This window comes from Chrysochloris asiatica, unplaced genomic scaffold (assembly GCF_000296735.1).
Source record: "Chrysochloris asiatica unplaced genomic scaffold, ChrAsi1.0 scaffold00337, whole genome shotgun sequence".
In the NCBI taxonomy this organism is placed as follows: Eukaryota; Metazoa; Chordata; class Mammalia; order Afrosoricida; family Chrysochloridae; genus Chrysochloris; species Chrysochloris asiatica.
Window position 1 is genome coordinate 1,860,996 of NW_006408855.1, and position 9,130 is coordinate 1,870,125.

A 9,130-nucleotide genomic window follows, 5' to 3' on the forward strand; every position below is an offset into this window, starting at 1 on the left:
CCTTGTGATACAATGGTGAATAATTGTTATCAGGACTGACTGTGAGGGTTGGAAATGTAAAGGTAGATGTTTTGTAGGAAAAGGAGGGGAGTGATTGACTATGCAGTCCAGGAGCGGAGGTCCCTGGAACCGTCAAGGGAGAAGAACAGAGTGCGGGACCCTATCCAGAGAAGCAGTAATGCCAGAGATGGAGGCAGAGATGATGACGTGGAGAGATGGATCGGCTGGGGACTCTAGACCCAGAGGGACTGTGTACTGATGACTGGGGGCCAGGTTTGCAGTGTATACTCTTTGGTTGGTTGATAATACATAGAGGGGATTGTAACCATGGCAATGAAATGATATAAGATAGGATGAATGTAGAGCTAATATTCTCCCATGTAAACTATCACATAATTCACAATAAAACATTAAAAAAAAAAAAAAAGATTACTATCTACATGGACCTCACCTGATGGAATACAAAGAAATCAAATTGAGTATGTCTGTGGAAAGAGACAGTGAAAAAGCTCTGAATCATCATTCAAAACAAGGCAACGGGCAGACTGTGGAAAAGACCATCAATTGCTCATATGCAAGTTCAAGCTAAAGTTGAAGAAAATTAAAATAAATCCACAAGAGCCAAAATATGACCTTGAACATATCCCACCTTAATTTGGAGATCACCTTAAGAACAGATTTGACAAATTAGACACTGATGACTGAAGTCCATAAGAGTTGTGGGATACTATCAAGAACATCATAGAGGAAGAAAGCAAAAGGTCATTCAGAAGACAGGCAAGAAGGAAAAGACCAAAATGGATGTCAGAAAACACTCTGAAACTTGTTTTCCAGTGTAGAGATGCTAAAGCAAATGGAAGAAATGAGGAGGTAAAAGAGCTGAACATAAAATTTCAAAGGTCGGCTCAAGAAGACAAAGTCAAATATCATAAGGAATTCCAGCAAGATGATTACCTAGGCAGATGCACTGCACGGACCCTCTACAATGAAGATACGAATGACAAAATAAAACAGACACAGGTGAAAATTCTGGTACCCTGGAACTTCAGAAGAAAGGTTACAGAGGTGGATGGAGTGCTTGCAAGGAGGAAAGGCCCAGCAGGGATGGAAAGAGAGGGAGACTAACTGGTGAATGGCTAGCCAGACGTGGCTCGACCATCTCGTGAGCAGCTTTGACAGCAGTCACGTGGGTGACAGAAACGTTTTTTGATTTCTTCTTTTTCCCCATGTTCCGCTGGTGACCAGAGGTGCAGACAGCCCCAACCCTCATCTACCCCCAGTGGGCTAGAGAGGGTAGACACATGTTAACATGGGTGACAAGGAAGGCAATATACAAGAAGGCGGTGACCAAAGAAAGGATGAACGTGACAGGAGATACAGGGCAGAATGCAATAGGTAAAGTGAATAGAGGCAAACACTGTTAACCGTGGGTCCATGGAGGGCATTGCAACCACATAATGAGGTAAAGCGTATGGTATGTTGAATATAAAACTCTGTAATCCTTCATTTAATTCACAATAAAAAGTTGAAAAAGTATTATATAAAGTGTGCAAAGATCTGGAGTTAGAAAACCAAAAGGGAAGAACACGCTCAGCATTTCTTAAATTGAGGGAATTGAAGAAAAAATTCAAGCCACGACTTCTGTTATTGAAGGATTCTATGAGCAAAATAACAACATAAGCAAAATATTGAATGAAGCAGAAAGCATCAAAAGAAGATGGAAGAAATACACAGAGCCACTGTAGCAGAAAGAGATGGTCAATGTTCAACCGTTTCAAGAGGTAGCATATGATCAAGAGCCAATGATTCTTAAGGAAGAAGTCCAAGGTGCACTGAAGGCATTGGCAAAGAACAAGGCACTGGGAATAGATGGAATACAAACTGAAATCTTTCAACTGAGGCAGCGCTGAAAGCACTCACTCAGCTTTACAAGAAATCTGGATTTCTGTACCTGGCCATTGGATTGTTAGAGATCCATATTTGTGCCCATTCCAAAGAGAGGTGACCCAATGGAATATGGAAATCATCAGAAAATATCATATGTAAGTAAAAGCTTGCTAAAGATAATTAAAAAGCAGCTGTTAACAGTACATTGACAGGGAACCGTGAGAAGTTCAGAAGAGGCCGTGGAATGAGGGATATCATTGCTGACATCAAATGCATCTTGGCTGAAAGCAGAGAATACCAGAAAGATGTTTACCTGTGTTTTATTGACTATGCAAAGGCTTTCGATTGAGTGGATCATGACAAACTATGTATGGACAACATTCCGGAGAATGAGTATTCCAGAACACTTAATTGTGCTCATGAGGAACCTGTACATAGACCAAGAGGTAGTCATTCAAACAGAACAAGGAAACATGGAATGGTTTAAAATTAGGAGAGGTATGTGTCAGGGTTGTATTCTTTCACCATACTTATTCAATCTGTATGCTGAGCAAATAATTCGCGAAGCTGGATTATATGAAGAAAAACATGGCATCAGAGTTGGGTGAAGACTCATTAACAACCTGTGAAATGCAGATACAATCTTGCCTGCAGAAAGCGAAGAGGATTTAAAATACTGATGAAGATGAGTTATGGTGCTGGAGAAGAATATTAAAAGTATGGACTTCTAGAAGAACAAACAAATCCATGTTGAGAGAAATACAGCCAGAATGCTCCCAGGAGGCCAGACTTTGTCTCTCATACTTTGGACATATTATCAGGAACAACCAGTCCCTGGAGAAGTACATCATGCTTGGTAAAGTGGACGGACAGCAAAAAGGAGGGAGACCCCCAAGGAGAAGGATTAGTACAGTGGCATCAACAAAAGAAAGGCTCGAGCACAGTAGCAATTGTGAGGATGGCGCAGGACCGGATGGTGTTTCGTTTTGTTGTACACAGGGGTCGCTATGAGTCGGAAGCGACTCTACGGCACCGGCACCTAACAACAACAAATCCTGAGAGGCAGCTTGGGGCTCCTGGACAGCAAGGTGTAGACTCTGCCGACTAGCAGGTCACAAGAGCTGCGGAAGAAAAACTGAAGCTGACTAAATGACGTCGCTCACTTCAAACTCAGCTTTCACCTAGTAAGGGGTTCCTCTGTCTCCACAGCGCCTCCTCGCGTTCGTGTCGACGTCCTCATGAAGATTGTCCCTTCCCACTCGCCCTACGCAGATCTGGAGGAAGCTTGTCGTCACTTCCGTGACGTATAGCGCGCTTGCGCCTAGGCCGCCGCAGGGCTTGCATTAGGACAGCTGCGCGGCTGTCGATTGGCTGCGTGGGCACCTCGGCGGGAGGACGTGTGATGCGCGCTGGCCCTCCCTCCGCAGTCTTAGTCTCGACCGAGCGAGCAGAGTTGGGAGACTTGGTTAAGTAAGAGGGGCTGCAGGCTACTACTCGCCGACCACTGAGTCTGTAGCCCCCGCGGCCGCCCCTTGCGCCGGGACCCGCTACTTCGAACCCCGACTCCCTGTGGCTCGGCCCGCGCGCCCCAGGCCCTACCCGGGCGGCGCGGTGAAAGGATGAGCGGCGGGCGGCGGAAGGAGGAGCCACCTCAGCCGCAGCTGGCCAACGGGGCCCTAAAAGTGTCTGTCTGGAGCAAGGTGCTGCGTAGCGACGCGGCTTGGGAGGACAAGGTGCGATGGGACCTGGCGAGGGTGCAGGTTCGAGGAGGTGCCTGGGACTGGGGGACAGAAAGATGGGCCCGGGCCTGTCCCCGCCCCCGCCCATGTGCGACCGAATGTTGTGGGAACCGGGTGGGTGACCCCGAGGGAGTCGGGTCGAACTTGGCGGGCACAGACCTGACAACCGGGCGCATGTCTTCCTTCGAAGTGGCACGTAAGCAAGGAGCTGCCTGGGTCACGCAAGGCGTTTGTAAACGAAGAGTGAACGAGCTGACTTCTGTTCCGCCTCCGCCCTTTACTCTCAGTGAGGTCTCAGTTAGGACTGTTTTCTCCGACATCACCCATTCTATGTCCTTCACGTAGTCTGTAGCGCTGACAGTAACGGACGGGAACACCTGAGAGCTGGCTGGGCTCATCTCCTTACATGATCTCATTTCATTCTCATGACTGCCCAGTGGGAACCGTGGTGCATTACCACATCCAGGACATCCTGAGGGTCACTATGGTGAGGTTGAATAGAAAAGACCCAAGTTCCCCAAGGGATGTTGAGCGGGGGAGACAGACCACCGAGTGTGTCTCTGTTTTAGGGATGATTGGAGCTTCGGATGTGCGTGCTCCCTACCTCTGCTCTGTAATCTGGAAGGGACCATCAGAAATACCTTGAATTCAGGTGGAGATCCGATTATTAGGTGTACCACCTTGGCCTGTGTTTCTACACTGCTCAGCCCATTTCCTTTCCTGGAGGCCCTGTAAGGGGGGATGGGCGCCTCTTCCTGAAGGTGCCCTTGTCCTGCCCTCACCCCTGCCAGCTCTTGCAAAACCTTTCTGATCTGCTGTGTCGGTTATATTCTTGTTAAGGACAGCTTTCTGGAATTTAGGACAGATAAAAAATTAGAATCTTTTCATGTCTTAAGAAATTTAGATTTACTCGTAGCTGACTCCAACACCTTTGTTTCTAATCCTTATTCAGAATTCAGTGGGCAGGGGGTGGTGCCAAGTGAGTGAACAGTCAGCCTTTCTGCATAGGGACAGTCAGATAAGAGTTATATGGGGTCAACAGCATGATTACTATGAGAACCACATTATTACGAACAATTTTACTTCTATGCCTTTTTTATTGTGAATTGAGTGAAGGCTTACAGTTTTAATGATCAGCTCTTTTGAACTTTGTCTTTCGTTAAGTGTTACTCTTTTGATCTTGAACGGTCAACTGTTCCATGGTGAGCATACCTTACTAGTGTTGTCCCCCTTTGTAGGACCTACTGCTTGCCAGAATAATGGGCCATGAGGATGAGTTCCATTCCAGACCCAGAAGAATGGCCAAGGGTCATAGTCTCAGGTTCCTCCAGTCTCTTTGTAACCAGTAAACCTAGTCTTTTTTTACAATTTTGTTCCACATTGTCTACCATTCTGTTGTTGTTAAGTGCTGTTGAGTTGATTCCAACTCATCGTGACCCTGTATGGGTTTCCGAGGAGTAGCTGGTGAGTTTTAACCAACGACCTTGCAGTTCAAACCCACCTTGTGATCCAATGTTTTATTCCACAGCGCCACACTAGATCTGAGACCTAATACCCCTTTCAAAGCAGTTGGTAATGGTAGACGGGAACCATCTAATTTTAATGTTCTCAGAGTCATGGAGTCAGGTTTACGTGTACCATCAGTCCATTGGATTAGTTGATTACAGTCATCTTCAGTTTTTATCACTCTTCTGCATGTGGAGAGACCAATAATTAAATGGTCTTCCTTAGAAGGCTGCTCATGAGCTTTTAAGATCCCAGTCACTGTTCATCAGAGTAGGATGTAGAATATTGTCTTTATGGACTGTGTTATGCCAGTTGATGACCCTGGTCCTGAACTCTCAAGGCCAAGCAACTTGTTGCCTCAAGTGTCTGCTAATGACTAAGAAGTTTTCATCATTTTGCCTCTGCCTCCTGTGTGCTCCACCACATTCGTAGGTGTCTTTGCATGTACAAATACCCTGTCAAACCCTTAAATATTTGCGCTTATACTTCCCCTCTCCCTCCCATACCCATTCAGCCTATGTATCTTGTATCCACCTGTAGAACATGGTTGTTGCAGAATTGTGTATATAACAGTATTTATCTTATCTTTAATCCTTGCAGTCTTTCCTATGTCTTCACCTGTCTTCATCATTCATCCATTTCTGCCAGCCTCCCTCTTGTTGTTTATTGCCTTGTCCATATGTGTCTGCCCTCTAGCCTGGTGTAGGATAAGCACTGGACTGCTAACTATAGTGGTCGGCTGTTTAAACCACCAGCCATTTCTCAGAAACCCTGAATTAGGGTCACTATGAGTTGGAACCTACTCAATGGCACAACCTGTTAGCCAGTGAATTACTCTCCCTTCCCTCCCACCCGTTAATGTTTCTTTTAGCATGAAAGCCTTTTCTTGCATTTTTATAATAGTGGTCTCATACAATTTTTATCCTTTTGTGATTAATTTCACTCAGAAGGAGCTCTGGTAGCGTAGTGGTTATGAATTGGGCTGTGAACCGCAAAGTCAGCTGTTCCATGGGAGAAAGATGAGGTTTTCTGCTCCCGTAAAGATTTATAGCTTCAGAAACCCTGTACAGGGTTGCTATGACTCCACGACACATAACAACAATAACATCTTTTTTACTATTGTGAATAGCTTATGCAATTTCTTTAAAAAATGTGAATGATTTCACTAAAATTTTTATTTTAGAGCACAAACCCTAGAAGTCATAGCTTAAGATGACTAGATACTTTAAGTCGGTTCCAACTCATGTTAATGACCTTGTATAGGGTTTCCGAGACTGCACCTTTACAGTACGCCTCTCTTCTTACTAGGAGCGGCTGGTGGTTTTGAACTGCTGGCCTTTTTTAACAGCCCAAAGTCTAACCCACCAGGACTCGGTCTGTCACTCCTATTGTTTGTTGTCAAGTTAATTACAACTCAGTGACCCTGTAGAGTAGAACTGCTCGCTAGGGTTTCTTTAAGAGTATACAGCTTAATCTTACTCCTGCCTAGGACTGTATGTTGTTGTTGTTAAGTGCTGTTAAGTTGGTTCCGACCCATAGCGACCTTATGTAGGATTTCCAAGGAGCAGCTGGTCAGTTTGAACCATCGACCTTGTCCTTTAAACTGACCTTGCAGTCCAGTGCATTATCATTTAGGGCTGCATTGTGGTAGTGATGATGTGCCATGGAGTCCATTCTGACTTATAGCGACCTTGCATAACGTTTCTGTGAATCTTTACGAGAGCAGAAAGCCTAATCTTTCTCCTGCAGAATGGCTGATAGTTTCGAACTGCTGACCTTGCAGTTAACAGCCAGACTCATAACCACTACGTTACCAGAGCTCCTTTAGAAATGTACATTGTTGTTGTTAAGTATCGTTGAATTGGTTCTGCCCCATAACGATCCTGTGTAGAGTTTCCAAGGAGCAGCTCGTGAGCTTGAACCTCCGGCCTTGTGGTTCAAACTGACTTTGCAGTCCAGTGCATTAATCCACAGCATGACACCAGGACTCCTTAGACCACATAGAATTGTTTTTTTGTTGTTGTTGTTGTTATGCGCTGTGGAGTTGGTTCCAACTCAAAGTGACCCTGCACAGGGTTTCCGAGGCTATAAATCTTTACGGGAGCAGAACACCTCATCTTTCTCCCGTGGAACTGCTGGTAGTTTTAAACTGCTGACCGTGGGGTTGGCATCCTCATTCATAACCACTATACTCCCAGAGCTCCTTGCCTTGTGGTTCAAACTGACTTTGCAGTCCTTTGCATTAATCTACAGCATGACTCCAGGACTCCTTAAAATGAATAGAATAGTATTGTGTAAATAAGAGGTGGTGCATGGAAAGAGTTTAAGGAAAATACACATTCATCCATTTCTTTGATTTTTGGTGGCTCTGTAAGAGTCCACCAGCTGCTCCACGGGAGGAAAATGAGGCTTTCTGCTCCTGCAAAGATACAGCCTTCGAAACCTTATGAAGGGACGCTTTGAGCTGGAACCAACTCTACAGTGTCAGAAACGTTGTCCATACTGACAAATGCTCAAGTAATCCAGTCTGTACTTATTTTAGCGAGAGTGAGGTTTTCTTTATTCGATTTTACAAAATTGGGTGCCCAACCCAGTAGGCACAGGCAGACGCACAGCATGGCCAACCTGCAAACAGTTTTATTCCTGTTTCAAAAAAGCCTCTCCTCCAGTTTCCCTTTTACTGGGTATTACAGAGTTTACAATCTCCTTCCAGGGCTACCTACTAGTCCTTACTTGGGAGCATTCTCATTTAAAGTTAGTTTCCCCTCTTTCCCATGAACTTCTTCTATTTTCTGGATGGGGTATTCTTACTTGAAAGTTCCTCACTGGTCAAACTAGTTCTTCCCCTCCACTGAACTCCTTTTGTTATGCTAGTCTCCTACCCCAAGACTCTCCTTAATCCTGAAGATGACCATGCCAACAAGAGTTATTTCTCACAAGAGCACCTAACAACATGATTCCATTTTATAACTGGAGTCCTGATGTTGGAAAGCTCCTAGTTGAGAGCTGCATACCATTGCTTTGGGGGTAAGGTTTCTGTTTCCTACCTATTAGAGCTCTGATAGTGTAGTGGTTACGAATCAGGCTGCAAACCTCAAGGTCAGCAGTTCGAAACTACCAGCTGTTCCTAGGGTGAAAGATGAGGCTTTCTGCTTCCATAAAGATTTACAGCCTCGGAAACTGTACATGGTAGCTGTGAGTCAGAACTGACTCCAGGGCACACCACCGATACCAATTAGAAGGAGTTCTGGTAGCATTGTTGGGCTGCTAACCTCAAGGTCAGCAGTTTGAAACTACCAGCAGTTTCTTGAAAGAAAGATGAGGCTTTCTCCTTCCATAAAGATTTACAGCCTCTGAAACCCTATGCAGGGTGTTATGAACTAGGAACTGACTCCAAGGCATACCACCACCGCCTATTAAAAGAGGCTTTCCTAAAGCAGCCTCTCCAGATAATGAATGCTGCTGCTGTATTAAATGGCCTTATCCATCTTTTCTACAGGATGAATTTTTAGATGTGATCTACTGGTTCCGGCAGATCATCGCTGTGGTCCTGGGTGTCATTTGGGGAGTGTTGCCATTGCGAGGTTTCTTGGGAATAGCAGGGTAAGTCAGCCTTGAGTTCCTTGCATGTCCATGATATGTTTCTATTCAAAGAGAGGTTTTATTTTATTCTCATGGAAAAGGTGTGTCATGACTTTGGAAGACTTTGTTTTTGTGTGTGGAAAGACTGAAGCTAAGGGGTGATCCCCACTGGATCTGTGGAAGTTGGGAAGTAGAGGAACATCTATACTTGATGACTGTCTCCCTTGTTCCTGGCATTATGCTGGATGTGCTGAATCTTGTCTTTGGCAGCCAGTTGAGGTCCTTGCTTTTTTTTTTTTTTTAACGTTTTATTGTGAATTATATGATAGTTTATATGCGAGAACCTCAGTTTCATATTCATTCCATCATATATCATTACATTGCCATGGTTCCAGTCCCCTCCATGCATCGTCTTC

The 9,130-nt window shown here is 44.9% G+C and overlaps 1 protein-coding gene across 1 annotated transcript in view; it reads left to right on the top strand.

Moving 5' to 3' along the window:
• The first annotated feature begins 3,506 nt into the window (after positions 1 to 3,506).
• The window catches only part of LOC102818602 (chromosome unknown open reading frame, human C20orf24), a 15,093-nt gene continuing 9,469 nt past the window's right edge, over positions 3,507 to 9,130 (top strand). The window contains exons 1-2 of the mRNA XM_006875725.1: positions 3,507 to 3,620; positions 8,632 to 8,735. Of these exons, the coding sequence (XP_006875787.1) occupies positions 3,507 to 3,620; positions 8,632 to 8,735 (218 nt within the window). The remainder of the gene's footprint in view (positions 3,621 to 8,631; positions 8,736 to 9,130) is intronic.